The sequence below is a fragment of the Serinus canaria genome, chromosome Z (assembly GCF_022539315.1).
Source record: "Serinus canaria isolate serCan28SL12 chromosome Z, serCan2020, whole genome shotgun sequence".
NCBI classification, from domain to species: Eukaryota; Metazoa; Chordata; class Aves; order Passeriformes; family Fringillidae; genus Serinus; species Serinus canaria.
Genome location: NC_066343.1, coordinates 54412549 through 54434694, shown reverse-complemented (window position 1 = coordinate 54434694; position 22146 = coordinate 54412549). Strand labels below are relative to the sequence as shown.

The window sequence follows — 22146 nt, the reverse complement described above, 5'->3', positions numbered from 1 at the left end:
TGGTCGCGTCGCTGCGCCAGGCTGAATCTCCCCGGTGAGTGAGAGCAGGCCTTTGCTAGGAGCGAGGAGCGAGTGGGGGAGCGCTTTTCAGCACGGGGGGGGCGCAGCGGCAGTGCGTTCTTGGACTGGCACTCCGCTGCCTTTGGCAGCAGCTGCTGCCCACTCAGACCTGAGAGCAACAGCCAAGGTGACAGCTGTTATACGTGCTGGCTAATGATTAAATCTGGTGTAAGCAATACAGTCTGTGTAGACAGAAAATACTGCAGAAAAAGAAGGACTAGTACTCACTCCCTGCTGGAGGAGGGACTTGTGCAGAGACATGACATGATTCTCTCAAGGTAGAGGAAAATTGTCTTAGAGGAGTTAGCTGTTAAATTTGGACTCTTCTGGTCTGAGAGTAGTTTAAATTCTTTGTAATTTTCCTGTGGAGCTGCTACTTCGTGGATTCATAAGGTTTTATAAAAGACATGTGAGGAGTACACGTCAGAGGATACCTCCTTTCTCTCCTTTCCTGAGTGACATAACCTCCACACCCAAGCAGACATTTTTCTTTAAAGTTTATTTCCACCTTTGCTTTCTGATACCAGTACAAACTACATTGACCTTAAGTTTATGCTGAAAGATGAAGCTAATTGATTTGTTGATTTGTTACCCTGAAAGGGGAAGTTCTTGGGAATGGCTGATGTGGATGAATTAAAAAATCACTTGGCTCAATTTCTTTCTCAGATTTTTCTTTAAAATGAGGAAAACCTGCTGTTTCATCTCTCAAGGTAATCTGATTAGTATTCATGAACATCAGCCAAGAAGCACGAGTTCCTCAAGGTGAAATAAATTAATCTTTGGCTTTCTCCTCCAAGAGTAGTCTGTCTGCTCTGAAGTTATTTTTATGTCCTTTCTGTTCTCTTAAATCTTTTTGTGTCTATGTAATTAACCTTCTAAAACACTTTCCTCAGCTCTTTCCCATTTTTCCCATATTAAAACTTATGACAGGTCAGAGGGAGAGCTGTTTCCATTGGAACTTGAAAATGGAAAGTAAAAAACAATTTCATTGCATGTTTAAGTTTTTTGTGATGTAGAAGTGAGTTTTGAGGATTGGTTAAATAAAAGCAGCCCCTTACTCAGCAGATGTCTTCTCTTGTGTGCTCAAGTGTGCTATTATAGCTTCAGCTTATGAAATACTTTAAAAAGTTTTCTGTCTTCTGAGTTCTCTGGAGTCACAGTGGAGGAGGAGATTTTTGCTTTTGAGTCATCAGTCTCTTGTTGAGTGCTAGTCTGCTGCAGGTGCATAAGCATATTGGTATGTAATGGCATTGCACCAGTGTAAATGAGGGTTCAGCTGAGAACTGCAGGAGCTGCAAAGTTGTCGTCAGTGAGCATGGGGTCTCCTGGAGGTTCTTCACTATTCATTTTCATCCAAGAGGGATATAGGGATGTGAATTTCTGATTCCATGTGGGGTTTTTGAGCTAGTGCTAAAGAAGGTGCGATTTTACTTGTCCCCCCTCTGGTGCAAAGTCAGGGAGAGTAAGGCTGTATTGTTATGATGATGTTTTGTAAAGCTTCTGGAGCATAAAACTTAGTTTTCTTATATAATGAAGATTCGGCTTTAAGTACATTTTTAAAAGCTCCCAGGACAAATTTAATTCTTCTATGTGGCTTTGTCTTATCCACATAACTTTTTCAATTTATTTTGGGGCTTGTACTACTTGATATTGTTCTGCAGGAAGATTTAGGTATATATTTTTTAGATCAAGTAGAGCATGGAACAGGATCTTCTGTCTAGTTTATAGGCACAGACAACAGAATTCTAGAAAGCTTACCAAAAATAGAGATTTTTGCTTTAATCCTGTGGGTTTGGGGTTTTTTTTTTTGTGTGTGTTTTTTTTTTTTGTTTGTTTGTTTTTTGGTTTTTTTTGGGGGGGGTGGTGTGTGTGTTTGGTTTTTGTTTTGTTTGGGTTTTTTTTAGTACATGTATAAGGTACATCTTAAGAAAGCCAGAAAGTTTTTTGTGACAGTTATTTTTCTGGTAGACTGAAAGCTACAGACACAGAGCTCATCTGAATCATTTTAAATGCCAGTTTGTTGATCTCCTCTCCCTCAACTCTCATAAAAATCCTTCCAAAGTACTTGTGTGGTAGTTTTATTAAATCTTTTGGCCTTTTGGGTTGCATTTTATGCTTACCATTGAATGTTGAATTTTGAATTTAGTATGTTAGTCCTTCTATGCATTTGAGGAGGTAACATGAATTTGAATTTGAAAATTAGAGTAATTTTAGAGTTGTGCTGTAATGTGGGAATGCGGAATCTGAAGACAGTTTTTGTTTTTCACTCAAAATATTGCTTGAAAATATGTATTACAAGTTTGAAAGTTATGCAGTCATAGAAATTACCTGAATAGAGAGTTCTTGAATTGCTTTACTGCTTCCTAAAACAGAGAATTAAAATACTGTAGAAGTATTTCCCACTGAGATATTCCCTCATAATAATGCTTACTTTTACCTAAAGTAAGCTGCTCAGCTTACTTAGTAAAGTAGTTATTGGCTAATCTATGAATGTTTTTGGTCTTAAACATGCAGGTCTTAACACAAATGATCTGGTATAGCCTCATTTTGAAATCAAAACCCGACATTACTCTTTAGATTTTTTTTCCCCTGCATTTTTAATTAAAAAAGCCTCACAGAGTAAGTTGTTAATACTTACAAAAAATATACCACACCTAAATCCAAAATTGTTGGAATGGAGGGAGTATGACAGGGAGTTCTGTTGGGGCCACACAGAGACTAGGTGAGTTGGTTACTGCATGCTGTGGTGTTAGGAAATCACAGTTCAAGGAGGTGGTTACAATTTGAACAATTGATCTGCATTCCACATATGAAAATAACTCTAAAGGTGTGTCTTGAAATGTAGTGGAAGATGGACAGTCTGCTCTCTTCCTGTGCTGTCATACTACGGAGTTTCATGTACAGGCAAGCTACCTGCTTGCAGCCATCATAAGTCACTGTGTGACTGTTCCTGTTATGTCTTCGCTTTGCCTGTCAGGTGACATATTTGTTAGTAATGACTGAAATGTGCTGCCCTCAGCCTGCGTGTACAATTCAAACTTCTGTAATATGGCTTCAAAATTGACCTAATCTGATTTGATAAGAATGCATTTAGTACATCTTGAATTCAAGGTCCACTTACTGTCCAAAATGTGACTTCCTGTAATCTCTTGCCAGTCGGTTCTTGCAGATATGGAGAAATTGCTAGGTTAACCTGCCAATTGTCCTATATTTTTCTTTGAAAATTTTGATACGGATGATGATAGGGATGATAGGGATATCAGTGGTGCACTTTCAGCAGAAATGTTTCCTGAGGTAATTCCACCAAAAATCACAAATTCTGCAGTCTTTTTGCAGTGCAGTGACAATTTTCAGCTGGTCCTTGTATGAGATCCCAGAGAAAAAAATCCTGCAGCTATATTCTTGAGATGGAAATTCTTAACCTTGCTCAGTGCCAATGCTGCAGCATTATGTTGCATCTGCATCATTTTATCGCACCTTGATAAAAATAGATGCAAAACAGAAAGCAGCGCTGTGTGCATCAGCCTTCCCTACAACACACCGCTCCAGCAGAGGAAATGCTTTGAGACTCTCAAAGATTTTGTGTGAGGAATGCAGAAGAAGGTGTATGTTGGAAACACACTGCTGTCCCTGCAGTGGCCTTTTATGAGGGCTTCATTATTTCTGTTTGTCCTGGATTACCAAGCAAATTGTATTCTATTTGTCATCTGAATGGCAGTTGTCTTCTTTTAAGTGGGCAGTTTTCCTTATCTCTTCCACACCCAATCCTCCCTTCAGGAGACATCTGCTGATAACAGGCTATTTGAATGTCACTGCATGACTGATAAGAACTATAACATCCCATTGTGAGATGCTCTGCCCAGAGGGAGGAGCCAAGCATTGCTACCCAGATATAATCTGGAGATTCTGACACACCAGCACAGCTTCTCCCCTGGATTTCCCAGAGGAAGAGCTACCTCTTCCATTGGATCTTCAGAGGAAGACTACACCCTTCTACAGGATCACTGCGCCAACAGAACCAGACCTGACACTCCAGGAGGACTGCAGCCACCATTCCAATGGGACTGCTACCAACATCCTGACCAGGGTGTCAGGTTGTGTTCTTACTCTGTCAGTGTTGTTTTAGTTTACTGCATTGTTTATTTTCTTCCCTAATAAAGAACTGTTATTCCTGCCCCATATTTTTGCCTGAGAGCCCCCCTTAATTTCAAATTTATAACAGTTCGGAGGGAGGGGGTTTACATTTTCCATTTCAGGGGAGGTTCCTGCCTTCCTTAGCAGACACCTGTCTTTCCAAACCAATACATTGTTGTACACAACACAAACTATTTCCACTGCTGTGCTGGCTGAATTGCTTTGCACTGAAAGTTGGTGATCCCTTAGGATGTTTTGCTTTGGTAATTGCTTATTCTTGAGTATTATAGTAGTGATAGATTCACAGCTGCAGAGTTCTGAAAACCTTTTAAAAATGAATGTTTGTAGAAACAAAGTGGTAAATAGGAATGAAAAAGCATGAGACTGAGCCCCCCAGAAGTAGAAATCTTCTCAGTCCTTTTGTTTTTCAGAAATCTTGTTTCTACTCTTGCTTGCAACTAACCATTTCAGAAAGAAAGTACATGTGTAGGTTTCTAGAGGCAAAGCCTTGCAGCTGTAAAAGACTGGAGAATGTCACTAAACTGCTGTATTTGAGACTTTACAGTTCTTTCCTTGATGCCAGCTGTGGCTAGTTTGGTTTTTATCCATGAGATGTGTCAGTGGTTAGCATAGGGAAGACCAGTGCTCCTTATCAGAAGAGCTGTTCAGCAAATAGTCTCTAGTGGCTAGTAACAGCAGGGCAATTTCCCTGGATGTTGTGGGAGAGGGATACCTCATGGCATGGTTTGGGAACACAGACTGATCAGCTATCCCAGTGTCTCCATCCCTGGTATGAGATGAGATGCAGCTGGGCTCTTGTAAGTGCGCGGAGTGAATGCAGTGATTGTAGTCCTGAGCATCTCTGAGGAAGCATTTCCACCTACTGCTGGGACACCACTTTTCTTAGAAAGTATTGGAAGCTCCTCCAGGGCTAGAACATAGTGATGGGAAGCAGAAAGCATTTAGGAACCTGATGTTGGAACTTGAATATCTCCTGGTAACCCAGCTTTCACACACTAGTGTGTTTGTTAGTTTGTGGTAGCCATTCCCTGTGTAGTGTGACAATAATGTCAGTTTCATATGATTCTGTATATCTTGGGTGTATGTTGTCACATGTGGCTTTGATAAGCAGGATGATGTGCTGAGCTTGTCCGAGAGCAGTCTGATGCTCAAATCCACAGTGCACTGTCTGTCAAACTGCTTCTTAATATTACAGACTGAGAGGGAATGATGCAGACCTGTTAAATTTTTTTGTAGCAATAAGAGTTGCTGTCATAGAGCAGAATCATGGCACACCCTTTGTTCATGCCAGGAGTGATGGAGGCTACTTTTTCTGCTCTTCAGAAAGAGACCACCAAAACTGGTTGGGCTGTAAAAGAGAAGGTGGTTTGCAGTTAGCAGCTCGAGCACAGTAACACTTCAGCAGAGCAAAATGGGGGAGGTTAGAGCTTCAGGGTTACCTAGCAAACCATTAGTGTGTCTTACAGCCAAAATGTGTACCTTGAAAGAGGAAAGAAGGGTTTGCTCCAAGAGGGGTTCTTGGATGCAAATCCCTCTTGCCCTAAGAGGGGTTCTTGGGAGATGACATGATACTGCTTGGCTAGGAAGGCAATTTTTCAAATTGATAAAAAAGTAAATGGTGACAGAAACAAGCCTAAACTTTCACAGAACAAAATTACTGTAAAAGACATGTCTGTGGGACTGTGAAGTGCAGCCACAACAGTGGACAGAGTTCTTATCATGTAGACTGGTTGCTGGTTGGTGAGTACGTAGGAACACATGCTGTTGACTTTGGGAAGGTTGTAAGTGCTGTGTAACTTCCCCAGCTGATAAAACCTAGAAATATTTCTAAAAGTTGTTGTAGTACCTGAGAGAAGGGGATGATGGCAAGTGCTGGTGTACATATTTGTCAGCTGAAGCCAGTATTTCATTATGAGCAGCCTGGTATGTTCCTCCTTCACCTTCAGCTTCATACTGCTGTTTCTTTGCCAAGTGAACATTTAGGCTCTCCCCATGCCGTCTGCCACTGGACTGATGAAATCTGCTCCTCTTGTGAGTATGTAGAAGTGCAAGTGTGGATGCTGAGGAACAACAGAATATAGAATAAGCTGAGATAATCCTTTGTCAACATTAAGCATGGTTATTACTAAATTTTGCAGAATAAAATTTTCGCATAATTTAAAAAAGATCCAAGCCCTCTGCCAAATGAAAGGCAAAATACCAAGATAAATGAGTATGATGATTTAAAAGAAACAAACCGTAATACATTTTCATAGCTCAGGCTCATTAAAATTCATGGTAATTCATGTCCAGATGTGACTGGAGATGGTCAAAGGAGAGGCTGATTGAATGGCGAAGGCGTTTTGAGATAGGTTTGGATTTTTTTTATTGCTAGTATAGGGAGAGTATATATTTTAGTGGTAAGTACTTACAAGTCTCTTTTGTGTTAGGATATTAATATTTCTACAAATTTACATACAATTATTATTCTGTTATTTATAATGGAATAATAAGGTTGTCTGGTGTCAGAGAAATTAGGGCACTTAGTGGTTTGAACTGTTATTTGACAGCTGAGCCGTTTATCACCTCATTTCTACAATGATTGAGTTTTTCAGAATGCTGGAGGCCTAAAACGGCTAATGTGGGTTGTACTGATCATCTGCTTCTTGGTTTACATAGTTTAGACAGTCTTGGTAACAATTCAGGTGCTGGCTCTAGCTTCTTTGTTAGAGCTGGTGTGCACTCTTAGTCCAGCAAAAATAAACCAAAATGTGATTGCCTGTCTTAGGAAGTGGAGGGTGAAATTCTGTGACTCACCATGGTGTCCTCCCTGACTCTTCATGATGTGCATATCAGAGAGATTTAAGATCATTTCTTGACTCATCTGAATCCCTTTCAACTTATGCATATATGGTCTTTGCCATATAGGGAGACAGGAATGTAGAAATCATTCAGTACCTCTGAATCTGCAGAGTGGTCAGCCCAAAGAAGATCTCATTATTACTGTCTACTTCTGTTTTTCCTCTTTTTTTTAAATATCTGAACATTTGATGGAGGTGTTTCTGGAATTATCTTCACTGCATTCCCAAGAAGTAGAAATATCTTTGCTTTACAGGTGGAGAACTGAAGAGCAAACAGATTAAATAACTAGATAACACCCAGGTCTTAGTCCCTGAGGCACCTTAGCCATGAGGTAATTTTTAGTATTTTGTCCCTAATTTTGAGAAATTTCTGTCATGTTTTTATAAGTACCATTAACTAAAATAATCTTTACTACTCTTGCAATTCTAGATACTTGCTTTTAATTTTGTTTCTGTAAAGTTCCCTTCTTTCTGTGTAGTTAATTCTACTGCTTCCCGTGGTCTGTTTGGCGGCTGTATCATCTGCATGTCTGATAGTTAACTGTTTAGTAAACCCCACAGACAATAAGAGTATGTGCTGAGTGTCATTATGGTTGTTCAGAAATTCAGATTTAAACCAGAGGTGTGTGCTGATGCACACCTATGATTGTTTATTACTTAGCCTTTTGAGGAGGAGAGCATTAAGGGTGACTGTAAAGTGATTTAAGGATATTATAAACTTGCAGTGCTGTGTGGTCAGGTCATTGAAATACCAAGGGTAGCATTAATGGGCAGTCCACATAATATTCTTTTAAAGATAATGTTTTCCATTTCAACTTCTTGTGGACCTGAGTTCCAATTTGCCAGCTTGCACTACATGGGGTGCTCCATCTCACACCGTTATGCTGACAACAGATCCATCACATGGATTAACTGAAGCATGAAGCCAGATGGGTGCAGGGAAGACTCAGAAAATGCTTGGGTGTATATGTATTGCAAAGCTCTGAATTCTTGTCACCTGGTTTTTAGTCACTGTCATTTAAATAATGATTTAAAGAAAATTGTGTGTTTAAAATACAGGAAGCAAACAGAGTACTTGCCAGTTCTGGGGAAGAGCCTGTAATGTCCTTGCTCTGAGAGACCTGCTAATTGGGTGATTCATTTAGAAAATTCAGCATGTAAATATTACAGCAGATGAAGTTTTCTCTCTCACTGAACTCAGCATTTATATTGAATAAGTGCTTTCCAGTTCAGTATCACGGGAGTAGATTTGTTTAGACTTTGAGTAACAGACTTGAGAACTTTGCTGTGCTGACCTCCATTAAACCGCCCCTGTACCCCAAGAGGTGTTTTAAGAATGAGTAAAGTTACAGGTTATGATGATGTCTTCCCCAAACCTATCAGGATTAAAAGCTATCAAAGAAAACTTGAGTTTGATTTATTTTCCTAGTTTATTTGACTAAAAATTGAGAATCACTGAAGTCTTGTTACTCAGATCTGTGAGTATGGCACTGGGATGTCCCAGGGAAGAACTGAACATTAGAAAACAGCCCTGTATAAGGGGTAGCATTTCCCTCGGAGGAGTATGTTGTTTGAGAGTCTTCAAACCAAAAAGCTGTGGTGGCAAAATAAAATGCTCCACATAACTGCCTTTTGAAGATTGTGGGTTTTGGACTCTGTTTTCCACAATTAGAAATTTATGAACATGAAACAAAACCAGATAAACTTAAAAGGGCTGAACGGTATTTTTTTTTTTAATGTATGTTTCAAACTATTTTGTGTACTCTGCTTCCTGTAATAAAGAGAAGTCATGTATGAATATTTACATCTTTAAAAGGTAAAGAAAGATTGTGTGCTCTAAGTCTGATTTAGACAGATTTACTTTATTTCAAAATATCAGAAACAAAATTTTAACTTTCCAGTGGAAAAACCAAAAAAGCTTTTCTGTTAAAAAAAAAGGATTTTCTACAATTTAATTAATAAGTATTTTTTTCCTCAAAAAATACGGCTTAATTGACTACAGCTGTTATCCGGAATGGATGGCAATAGCTAAGTATGTAACTGTTTCAGAAGAATGATTGTGTCCATGTTTTCTTAAGAAATACTTAGGAATGGCACCTTGACCTTTAATAATGCCATTTGCCACGTAGGCTGTTGCTGTTGACTTAAAAAGATGCTTGGTAAAATATGGCTGGATGTGTGTGATGTCAGGAGAACATCTAAGTGTGTAGAGTGGTCTAAACCAATGCAATGAAATAAGTCTCAAGTGGTGATTGTCTCACACGAGTGCCCAGAACCATGAAAAACTTCATTATGACTTCTTACATATCTGTCAGATAACATGGGGCCTTCACATCACACAGTGGTACTGCAGCCACAAAAATTGTTAATTAATGACTTGAAAAGATGCTGCAATCCTCTTGGGATGCTGTTAAGTGCTGGCAAAAAGGTACTTGAACAATCAAAGTAGGGTAGAATAATACTAATGCTTTTTAATACAGTATGCGTCTCCCCACACCTGGCATTTGTGGTAATGAAACCAAGGTTCAAGCATCATGAAAGTCATGGAAAATTACAGCATTTTTATTAGATGTTTTCTGACTTGCTTACCATGTAAAGGAACACTTCTGAAATTTAGTAATGCTGCTCTGCATGCCAAGATGAATGAAAATTCAGTGATAAAAATGGGAGATGGTTCTACATTTTCTCATTAGCTGGCTTGCTAAATAAACTCAGAAGGAGAGTTCTCTAGGCCAGCATAAACAGGCACATAGCTGTTAGCATGGTTGGCTCATCCCACTATAGACAGCAAAATGCTGGATTAAAAATAGTGTTGCCTGATATGAATTTTGATGCCTGATGCAGATGATTGACAATATTTTTAACTTCCAAATATATTGTGCATAATTTTAGAACCTTTCAGAAATGGAGGGAGATGCTGGGGCCATTGCTTTTCCTAAATGTGTTTATGTTGGATGATCTATAATAAGCTAGATCAGTGGGAGAGTTTTTAGAAATATTTTGCACATTACTTCAAAACTGGTTAGAGTAATAATGTTTATGTGTATTTATAAACATAGCTAAGAAAACTTGGAAGCTTGGCAGACATGTATTGTACACTCACAAGATATTCTTTTGTACTGTGATTTCTTTAATTTATTTTTACCCTGAACATCCCAGCGAAAATCCTGTGCAGTCACTAGCGGGTAATAAGCATCAACATCAACCACTAGGGGGAGCAAGAGTTCAATTATTGTAATTAACTGTCGTGATAATAATTAATTTGTTCATCTTAAGGTCTGAATATACCAGTGAGATCTTTTAGGTTGACAGCCTTTATAAAATAGGTTGTAGACTTCATCTACCGCTTAGGGCTTTTTTATCCATCCTCTCATGCTTGTTTGAAGTGTGATTATTTTTTTAGTTAGAAAGGCATGTAACATACAGTATTTACAGTGATGGAAAATCCCTGTGTTACAATGGATAAGATAAAAGAATTTGAAACTGCTTTTCTGCCTGCCTCTTGCAGTCTGAACCCATAACTCTGTATGTGAGGGGAGGACATTACAGAATTTGCTGTTCTTACATTCTTGATTCCTCATTATAATCTCTTTCTGTTGTGGAAGTTCATACTGAATGACGAAGGTTCTCCAACAGACTTGACCAAGTAAAATAAATAAATTTTTTCAAGCTGTACACTATATTTCAGATTATATTTTTTTTTCTTGAATTCCTCATATCTTTTTTGCAGCCTTTGGGAAATGCCACAACTAGCTGCATTGAGCCCTTCAGTGCTCAGTTACATCATCTCCTTGGTCACATGAGAGATTTTCCTGCTTGTAGAACTGAGGGACATTTATTCTTTTATCTATACCTCACAAAAAAACCTCTTATTTGGCTATTTATCTATGATAGTATCTAAATAGTTTGCCTGATACCTGCCTTCCAGATTCTGCCATATGTATGTATATTATGACTGGGGGGTGGTTTTGTCCTTTGGTATGACTTGATGGCTAGCACGGTTGTAATGCAAATAAGGCTGCTTTGTCCAATGATAACTTAACCTATTCATGTGGTTACTTACCTGTTATGTCTTTTTTGCTAGAAAGGGTATCATATTTTTTTTCAGCTCATTGATAGCAGTTTTACTTGTGTTAGATGAAAAACATAACCCTGCATGATCTACGAGGAATGTTTAATATGCAGTTACCTTTTCAAATCTCTAGGTGAGTTTTAATGTTTCCCTTATGCATAAATTTTTTCTGTTGTGTAGTGAACTTATTACCATATTGTTAGGAGATAGGTGGAGTATTTTACACATTTCTTGATACATAGTCAGCTGAGATGGTTATTGACCAGACTTGAAATCTCACTTGAAACACCTTTTGGGCAAACTGTCTCATGTCATACTAAGTAAACTACCATACCTGAACTCAGTACTGGAAGCAGCTGGTATCCTGTTTGTCCTTTTCAAGGAGTGTTATGGCATGACAGCTTTGTTCAGCCAGTGTAATAACTTCCAGCTATTTCAAGACACTTTGAAAATAGCAATAATTGAATGAGCGACTTCACCAGTTCCTTTGTTAGTCATTGGATAATAATTATCTGACTAAAGAGACTCAACTAAACCAAAACAAACTCCTCTCAAGGGATATGTTAGCTCAGTTCTGATGTATCGTACTTCTAAGATGTTGATGAAGTGAGAAGCATTTCTTTGTTGCTACAAGATGCGATTTCATAATCTTCCTAGCCCACAAAAAGAGAGAAGGTGCCTCAAGGTGACCTGTTTTTTTTCCTGGTTCACAAATTTACTCATATTTTTCAGTATGAGGCCTATGCTTTTAAGATTTTACTAGTCTTAGTATCACTAATGAACTCCTTATTTTCTGTATTGTTGCTGGTGACCTGCACTCAGTGTACATTGTCCTGTAAATTTGATGAGACTTGAGCATTCTGTAATGCTTTTGGGCAGTGACTTCTGAAGATTTTCTTATGTTTTGAAAAATTCTAGTGTTTATTAATGTAATTACCCATCAGCATGAAGATGGTAGATTAGATAACTTTTGCATTGGAATACTATGTGCAAAATATTGATTTAGTATTGGTATGGCATTGTGGTTTTAAACATGCACTTTCAACTTCCCAAGCAGCATTTTATGGTGGTACTTAAAATCAGTAATCAGAGTTATACAATTAAAAAGTTACTGGGGAAGTATTTTTATTGCTGTTAATTACTGAAGGAAATGTTGACATTTTGAATTTTTTTTCTAATATATCCAATGAGACTTTGCTAAGGATGCTTTTTATAAGTTTGCTTTTGGAATTTAATCTTCTTCAAAGCAATCTTTTCTGCTTTCTGACTTGAGTGATATGATGTTTTTTTGATTTCAAGTGAATATAAAAGGGAAAACTTAATGATCCTTATCACTTGTTTTGTTACATGCTAGCTTATGTAACTCTGTGATAAATAAAAGTTGTCACCCAAGTTCTGCAGTAAAGCATCTCCTAAGAGATGAAGTTGCAAGTTGCTTGTTGTTTTGCAAGTGGTTGTATAGAGGACAACTTAAGTAGTAAATGCTGTTAAGAACATACTTGCAAGTTTTTAACTTTGTTATTTTATTTCTTTTTCACAGCTGCAGAATTCTGTTTTAGTTGAATACTGAAGGAAAGTTGCTGAACATGCCAATAACATTTTGTTGCAAGAAAATTACAGCTAATTGTCAACTATGCATTTATCAATATGACATAGATCTGTTCCGAATAATTTGGGGTTTTCATATTTTTAAGACCTTATCGTATTTATTGGTCAGGTTTTTTTTGTCCAGTTCTGCATGGCAGAGGTAAGTAAATTGCAGTGGCTTACGGAACACGACAAAATACATCTCTTGATCCCATGTTTGTAAAGGACAAGCAGCATTATCAGTATTGATAGTGAAAAAGGCTTCAATTTTAGTGACAGCTGCTGAAAAAGAAGTGGTCCTGCTGCCCCTGCCTCTCTGCCTGACCTTTCATTCCATCTGTATCCCTTGTATTTGGGCTGGTCCTGGGATGTCCTTCATTGAGCTGATTCAGCTCACTAAATTGGGAGAGAAGATGTCCTCTTAGATGTCCTCTGTAATACTAATAAGCTTGCAAAACCTCACTCCCTTGAGATCTGTGCTTTGAAATCAGGCATTTCTGTGCCATGGAAAGTCACAAACCACAGGCACCACTTTGGAAACTATGTCGTTTATTGACAGGCTTTGCAAAAGTCCTCACCACCATTTACATGTTCAGCTCCTAAAGGATAAGGCTTCTGCTTTGCTTTATGAAACATATAATTTGTCTAAGGTTGTTGTGGGATGATGTTGTACTTCTTACAGCTCCTCTCTTCATTTTCATACATTTGTCAAAGTCTTTGAAGTGTCTTAATATGCATGTGTCCAGCAAGTATTTCAGAAAAGTAATTACTAAAGTCTCCTTGCTTTCAAGCCCATGCTACAAACAACAAGACTGATTAGCGGGACTGTGTGTGCATGTAATTGTGCACAGAAAGCCAAGATGAAGTTATGTTTGGATCTACAGCTCATGGAATTTGGGAAGCTATTGCTTGTGAATAGTCTGTACAGGATCTAGAGACTGAGTTGCAAGGGATTTGACCATCACTGTTTGAAGTGAACAGTGTTCACTGTTGATTGATATGTATCCTGGTTCTGGCCAGTGGTAAATTTTGCAGTAGCCAGAAGGGGGCATGGCTAGGAAGTGAAGCTACCTCATGTAGCTTTCTGGGGATGGGGGAAAGGGTCTCTTTCAGGTTGGTGGAGGGAGTAATCTCACACCCCAGTTCTCAGCCGTGTGAGAACTCAGATGTGAATAGTTATTTTTTTTGTACACTTTTATTATTAGTGCTGGTACTGTTAATTTTTAATCTTGTTCCCAGTAAATTTTTCTCATCTAAACCTGTGATCTTTATGCTTTGTATCTCCAATTCTTGTCTCCATCCTGCCACAGGGGCATGGGGGGGAGGGGGAGAGAGGAGTGAGTATCTATGATTTGTAGAGTCTCAGTGAGAGCACTAAGATGGGGAACACTACTCCTAAAACCATGACCCTCTGTTGCTATATATGTGGACAGAAACAGTTGCCTAGAATTTATCCTTTCTTCTATCCTATTTTTTCGCCTTTGTGCTTTTCCAAAAACCCAGCTTTTCAGATAGTGAAATCTGTGTAAGACTTTCGGTATAATTATGTCTGGTTGTACACAGAAGGGTTAAACTTTTTTTCCATCAGAATTTGTCTACTTGCAAGCAGCAATCTTATTTTTTTTCTGGTGGGTCTTCGCCAACATTATGATTGGCTAGTCTTGCTTAATTTTTAAAAGCTTTAAGGGTATGTTTCAGAATTTGAGACTTCACATAATTTTGATGAAGTGGTAGAGATTTTCACAAAGAAATAATGAATTTGGAACAGAAAAGATTGGTAATTTTTGGCCTTAATGTGAAATAAAGTTTGAACTCCATGTTCCATGATCACCCCACAAGTGATGTGCTTGACTGAATTACGGAACCTGAGAACTGCTTTTGTTACTCGTAACTGCCTCTTCGGTAGAGTCATGGGGTGAGGGGAGACCCTGCAGGGCAGTGAGGACACTGCAACTTCCCCTTTGTGATAGGTAGAAGCCTTTGTTTTTTATCTTTAGCCAGTGCTGTTCACAACATCAGTTATGTATAATTCTCTGGTTTCATGATTGTGTACAGTTCTTTCTCCAAATATGCTGATTACAGGCAAAAAACTTGTGTATGTTGCAGAGAAGATAAAGTTGAGGAGTTCATGGAGAAGGAGGTGTTTCTTGGTACTTATGTAGAGATTTGAGAATTTCCTTCTTATGCAGTTTTAAGGAAGGAGTGTTGGCAGCCATGCTTGCCCTCATGTGAACCTTTAAAACTTCATGCTCAGTATGCTCAGGCATGCCTCAAAGTGAAAATAAATGGATGAGAGTTTTCCTTTTACAGGCTGCAGTAGATGTGAATACTCAGTGCTAATGGAGAGGTATAAAAAGAGCAGTCATGCTGGGAAGTGCCCTCCTGTAGGGCACAAATGGACATCAGCCCAAATACCAGCTTCTGCACCCATTTCAGCCATTCTTGTACAAGAAAATCTGACCTGAGACCTAGATGAGGCTGTTTTCCCTTCTTACATGGAAATGGTCTCCTTTAAAATTAGTATGTCTTTAAAGAAGTGTTTGATATTCTTTTGTGTTTGATCAATGTTACCCTGATGTTTTCTGTATCATGACAGTAAATGGTGTTTGCTGGGGATTTTTACTAAAGCCTTTGGTGCTAAGTAGAGTGAGAGCTGTCTTGTCCCAATTGTCATGTGAGCCTTTCCAGCTCTGCTCTGTGACCCTCAGATAAACAAAAAGGCAAATGGAAATTTTTAAGTACATTGAAAGAAAGCCCCTAGTTTTTGAATCCATTGTATTTTCTTCTATACCTGACCATCATTGTTATTGTTTTCACATCTGGAGCTAAAACATTATGGAATGACAAGATACTAGAGTAGTAATTTTAGAAATGCTTTTATTTGTGTACTGCAGAGATGTGAGGAAAAATGCTAGTCTAGACAGAGCTGCAGAGGAACAGAGGAGAGGGCTGGAGAGTGGTGCTGGAGTTAGGTGTGAAGACTGAGGACAGCAGTCAGCAGAGGCTAAAACGAGGAGTGAAGGTGGAATGTTGGATGGTGGGAGTCAAGAAAGCAAATCAGCTGCGTTGGGAGGCAGCTGGCAAATGGCTAAGAAGGAAGCAAAGGAAGAAAGTTGGAAGGAAGAAGGGGAAGAAATGAGTCAAAGTACCTGAGGGATTAGGTCATTGTTATGAGTGGGAAAGGTACTCAGCCTTTCAGTACGCTTCTCTTGCCAGCCTGTGCTTCAGGGTAGCTTTCTCAAAAGAGGTAGCTGGCAATGGAGGGTGTCCCAGCTTTCCGTGGCAAACGCCTGACGTCTGGAGTGGCAGGTAGCCGGTGTGACAGACGGTAATTAAGTACCTGTACCGTCAGTTCTCCCGGGAGAGGCAGAAGCCCCGGCCATGACACACGTACACTGTGCGCTGCCCCGACAGTCACTGGTCCTTAATTTACAGTTCCCAGCCCGTTCCAGCGCGGCCGGCGGGCGGCTCCGACCCGCGAGGGGCTCTGTGGGGGTAGGGCGGGGGCTGTGCCGTGCCGGGCCGAGCCGAGCCGCGGAGGCTGTGTTGTGCCGGGTGCGGGCCGGGCCGGGCCGGGCCGGGCCGAGCCGAGCCGAGCCGAGCCGAGCAGCAGGCACGGACGGGGGGCTCTGAGCCGCGGTGGGCGGGCGGAGCGGCGCGGCCTCTGCGCGGCCGCCAATGGCCGGGGCGGGGCGGGACCCGCTGAGCAGCCGCACGGAAAAGTTTCTGTTGGTGCGGTTTGCTGCTATCTCTGCTCTCCTTCCGCCCCCTCGGAGGCTGGCTGCCTTCTCGCTCTCTTTCCCAGGGCTGCTGTCCCTTCCTCTTCTTCCTCGTCGTACTATGGCACTGAATTATTAAGCTTTCAGACGCAGAGAAATGGATATGTCGGATCCCAGTTTTTGGACGCTCGTTTCCAACTTCACGCTGCCCCACCTGCGGCGAGGCAGCCGGCTCCGCCGGACTCAGAGGTGAGGCAGGCCGCTCCAGGTGCGCGGGAGCGGGCGCTGGATTTCCTGGTCCCCGGCAGGAGGGCCCTGGGAAGGTGTCGGGACCCGCGGCCTCCTGGCTTCTGCCCGTCTGGAGCTGTGAGAGCTGAGAGCCCCTCCTTGCGAGGCCCTTGGTGGTGGTTTTTGTAATCAGACGCTTCATAGTACTCTGCTTCCATTTATAAGATCTTTTGTTTTGTCCAGCTCTTCTACCCTCCTCTTTTTTCCCCCCTTAAAGACATTTCCAGCTTGCTCTCAAGTATTCCACATTTTATTGGAAACAGATATTCTTTATATGGGCAACTTAAGATAGGCTTTTTTGTTTGGTGTTCTTAAAGAGACACGTTTGCATAAGTACCTTTTTTAAAACAGGCTAGCTTAACATTTGTTAGTACAGGAATGGCTTTTTTTGGTTTTGTAGCATTTTCATTATTGTCAGGAGGGCGGGAAAAAGGCTTGGAAATACTAAACGCTGAGTAAAAGTTAAAGGGCTGTGCCGTCGGTGGGCAAAAGACTGACAGGATGTCATGTCATGGTCATTTTTTGTGCCATGATGGCCCTTTCAGTTAAATATATGTCCCTATCACAAAGATAAGAAAAAATGTATATAAGTTTGTAACTTTGTACACTAGTGCCCCGTATGCCATTTTGAGACATACTAGGTGTGGTGTTAAATCATGACAAGCTTCTGACTGTGAAACTACCTTGGGTATTGGCTTATGTCTTATCTTTGGAGAATGTACGTAAAATGTTTCTTCTGCTGGCTAATAAGGTGGCACAAAGCAAGCAGGATAGAGGCTTAGCAAAGTTGGCTTTTACTAAGTTTTCAGTACTTATGGTCTGATTTTTTTTTTTTCAAAAGAAAACTATTCTCTGCTTAATGGCAGAAAGTTTAAAATAGGAAAAACAAGTGGCCTGTTTGACATCAATGAAAAAACTATTCCTGCAGTAAATACCTATTCTTTGTGTCTCCTGCTTGGGGTAGCTGGACATATGGAATTATTTTATCATTATGATCCTGTCTTGTAAATAATTTTTCACTCTTACACAGCATTAACTGAGAATTGGAATAGGCCTTATAGATTTTTCTGCTGAGATGTGTTAAGGGTTTTTTATTCAAATTGTCTTCCCTGTTCTTACTCAAATAGGGTTTGTAACTGTGAAGACCTACAAATACCTTTTATAAATGTATGGCTGTGTGGCAGGTTGAGGAGGAGAGAAACTTTCTAGTTCTCACAAGAAGCATGAAATAAATATGTAGTTTTGGTTTGTTTGTTTTGTGTATTTGGATGCCTTCTTTTCAGACATGTTCAGTGCTGTACTGTGTTTATTGAAATACTTGAAAGTCTTTTTAAAGTGGCACTGAATATTGCCTCAGCATGTCACATAAATGGTATGTCAGTGAATAGTACATGCCATATATGCAGTTACATTTCATGTATTATAGAGATACTAAATACTTAATGCCCTCTCTGTACCCAAATCAGTGTGTCACAGCACTGTGAGGTTAAGCCAGCAGCAGAATTTCAAGGCTGCTTACTCTTAATGGGCCCAGATATCTCTCCTTTGTCAGGTTCTATCTGGTTCTGTCTTCTGAGTGGTGGGAAGTCAAAATCTCCTCTGTTAATGTCTCCTGTGGAAGCCTGTCCACATACTTCTCCAGCTCTCTTCTTAAGGGTGGAACTGCCCTCTGCCCCCCTGTACTCATAATTCAATTATTAATGTAAGATATAAAACTTAAGGAGCAATAGAACTGTCAGAAGCATAAAACCCAGCAGGGGCAGCACAGATTCTCCTAACTGCTGTAGAAATGGGTTTGGATTAATTAAGGTACAAGCCAGGTTTATGTGTTTTGTGCTGTGTCTCACCTGCATTATCTTAACAGGCTGAGTCAGCCATAGTTGCAGCTGCATGTAAAAACTGGACAGATAGCTGCTTACTTAGCTTAACTTGCCACAGGATGCCTTCCTTTTTTTCTAAGACAGCTGCTGGTAACCACTCATGTGTTGTGTAGTTTCCCAGGCATTTCAGATGCCTGAAGAGTAGGTTAAGCAGTGAGATTTGAAGGAAGATCAGTTCCTGTCATCTGAATCTCCTGCTGGGCATAAGTGAAAGTTTTGGGTCCACTGATTCAAGAGAGGTTTTTTCTTAATAGTTACACTGCCTACGAAACTTGTCTAGCCTGGTGCATGCCTAGGTGCCTCAAGAAAACTTCTGAAGAAGTGTTTCTTTCTGGTTGTATCTGCAGTTGGCTTTGGGACTCCTTCCCAATTTAAGAGCAAAAATTTTATTGTTCACTTGTGCATTTTTGCCTCTCAGTTATGTTCCTTCTGCCCCTTCAATTATTTTTACCTATGCTACCAGATTTATGTGGCCTACTAGACCCTGTTGTTTCTGTGAGCACTACCCTCCTTTCTTAACACCTGGGATAATGAGAATTGTCTGCTAATACTACTAATTTTGTGTCTTTGTACAGATTTAGTTGATGTAATTATATACCTCTCTGAGGTACTAAAAAGTAAAGAATTAAGAGATAGCCTCCTTCAGGAGTTTGCCAACAATTGACTTAGCTGATTTCCAATTGTAGCAGCTCTTTGGGAAGTGATACCTGAATAAGAAGTATCACGGCCTGACTTTCAAGTGGAGTGGGTTTTCAGGACTGGCGGGTAGAGAAATTATCTTCAATTATAAATTGGAGGCATTTGTTATTCAAATCCCTGAGACTGTAAATACCATGTGCTTTTACAGTGAAGAAATACATCTATCACCATATAGAGAACATGAGTGAGTGAGAGAGGATCCCTTAGTGTAGACATCTACTTATAGAAATTGCTGTTTAGATTTACAGATGGATAAGTGTGTACAGATACACTTCTTTTCTCATGGAAAAATCACTACTTTCTGCTCGGTTTAATGATACATATTTGGTTCTCTCTGACGCTTAGCACTTTTTGTGTTTGATTTCCTCTGTGTATCTTTCACAAATCCAACATGCCAGTGATCTTTTTTGTGTGTGTCCTTTTCTCTTGCTTTTTTTTATGGTAGTTGCACTGGAACAACATCAGTGCAATTGTTCTTCTTTTGAGTCAGACTGGGTTTTTTTTCCCCCAAAGGCATGAAATTCATGAATGCATGCCCAGTTGCCTCTGAACCATAATAGACTCATAGATGATTTGGTGGAAACTTCATTTTATTTGTTTACAGTCACTGAAATGGTAGTGAGTCTTTCATGACATGAGATTAAAATATTCATCAGTCATCAAATATGTTATGACAGTTCATTACCTTTCCGAAACCTTAAAAACAGTGGAAAATTATAACTTTTACTGGAAACAGAGAGAACTGAATATTCAGACTTCTTTGTATTTCTGTTAGTTTTGGGACAGCATGCTGCCTGTAAAAGCAGGTGTTTTGAATGTCTCTTGCTTGATAGTTCAAATATGCACAGGGATGTTAAAATTACGATGTAAACTCTTGCTGTTGGTTTTTCTATAGACCTTGGTTTTGAACTTTGTCAATGCAGTATACTAAAAGTATATTATAAATGGATTCTTTTATTTAATAACAGGTGTTCATAGTGGTCCTGTTGATAATATAAGAAAGCCAATGTTTAATTATGTTGATGTCAGCTGAAATTAGGTTCTAGTGGAGTTATTTTACTTCTGCATAAGAGTAAACATCAGTTCAAACTTTGTTTAAAAAGTTTCTTTTTGATGTATATGTTCTTTTTTTATAGGTATCTTTGAGGGTGTGGTAATTTGAAGAGCTTCACTTCATTTCTTGACTTTCAGTTCCCTTCATTCACCTTAGTTCCTACATGCAAGAGAGAAGCTATTATTCTAATAGATGTTGAGTAAATTTAGAGAAGATTGCTATCCCATAACTGGGGGGATTAAAAACTACATCTGTGCAGCCTCTATGTGCTTCCAAACATACTGTCATTTAATATGTTTTGTTAGAAGTTAATGCGCTGGACCAGTGATGGCATTGTTTTCTCTACTACCTAGTGAAGTGTTAATGTATCTTGGTAATTGTGTTTCCTTTCATTCACAGTAAAGGCTATCTGTTAGGGGGATAGTTTTACAGTCTCACAGTCAAATTGCATGTGTTGTTTTTATTTTGGTTGGAGTAATTGACCAATCTTTTTCTTCAGGCAATTAATATATATCCAGTTCTGCTTACAGTCTGAATGAGCCAACATTATTTCTTAGCTTCAGCCAGACTGGTAAGGATTCATCTGGTCATACTGCTATTTTTTGCTTCATTTTCACTGGTAAAATGTTATTTTATTAGAATTATGTCAAGATCCTTAAGAAGTGACTGGAGGGTCCTGTTTTAGAAAGCCTGAGGAAAGGTGATACATAAACTAAATAAAAAGAGGCTTAGGAAAATGCTGGAATATGCTGAAAGAAGCCGTAATTATTTTGGTGTTTTGTTTTTGTTTTTTTTTCCCACTGTCATGGTTAATATCTGCTGTGACATGGCAGGAGACAGTCTTTGTTTTTCTTACTCAGAGAATTTAAAGAATAGTAGTTCAGACATCCCTTCATGAGCTGTGGTTTGGACATGCTACGTGGTCTAGGCACAGCACACAGAGATTCACTCTGTTGTATTTGGCTTACATCTGCTACTGATGTTTTGCAGTCATCACAGTTCTTGCTGTATTAGACTTCAGCTCATCCTTATCAAATGTTTTTTTATGCGCACAGAAGCTCCCCCATGCACTTGTTAGTAGCTGCCTCTTCTGCTGTGCCTCTCTTCTGAGAGATTCAAACTTTTGTTAGTGAGAAGATGAGTACCAACTTGTGCAGCTGCACCTGCTGATTGATGGGCTTGCCTCTAGTAGCTCTTTGTCAAAGCTGGAAATGGTGGTCAGGAAAGTGGATTTCAAGAGAGTTTTCTGATGACTTTGGGCAGAGAAAGACCATCGGAAATTCAGCAAGGGCAAGTGCAGTGTCCTGCACCTGAGGAAGAACAAGCCTGGGGCTGACCTGCTGAAGGACAGCTCTGGGGGTCCTGGTAGACAAGAAGCTTTCCATGAGCCAGCAGCGTGTCCTGATGGCCAAGGAGGCCAGTGGTACCCTGGGAGGCATTAGGAAGAGCCTTGCCAGCAGGTGGAGGGAGGTGATCCTGCCTCTGTACTCAGCCCTGCTGAGGCCTCACCTGGAGTGCTGTGCCCAGTTCTGGGCTCCTCAGCACAACAGAGACAAGGAGCTCCTGGAGTGGGTCCAGCGGAGGCTACCAAGGTGATGAGGGGTCTGGAGCATCTCTCTTGTGAGGAATGGCAGGGGGAACTGGGGCTGTTCAGCCTTGAGAAGAGACAACTGAGAGGGGACCTCATAAATATCGAAAGGATAGATTTCAAGAGGATGGATCAGCCTCTTCTCAGAAGTGCTGAGCAGTAGAACAAGAGGCGGTAGGCAGCTACTGATGCCCAGGAAGTTCC

The 22146-nt window shown here is 40.0% G+C and overlaps 1 protein-coding gene across 5 annotated transcripts in view; it reads left to right on the top strand.

The window, feature by feature from the left end:
* MAST4 (microtubule associated serine/threonine kinase family member 4) overlaps nt 1–22146 on the top strand; it is a 279028-nt gene that overhangs the window by 157844 nt on the left and 99038 nt on the right. Inside the window, exon 1 of one of the 5 annotated variants that reach the window (XM_030236870.2) lies at nt 16402–16682. The exons of the other annotated variants lie outside the window; for them this stretch is intronic. Coding sequence (XP_030092730.2) covers nt 16591–16682 — 92 coding nt within the window. The 5' untranslated portion in view covers nt 16402–16590. Of the gene's footprint in view, nt 1–16401; nt 16683–22146 lie in introns of those variants that run through there. 5 annotated transcript variants of the gene reach the window in all.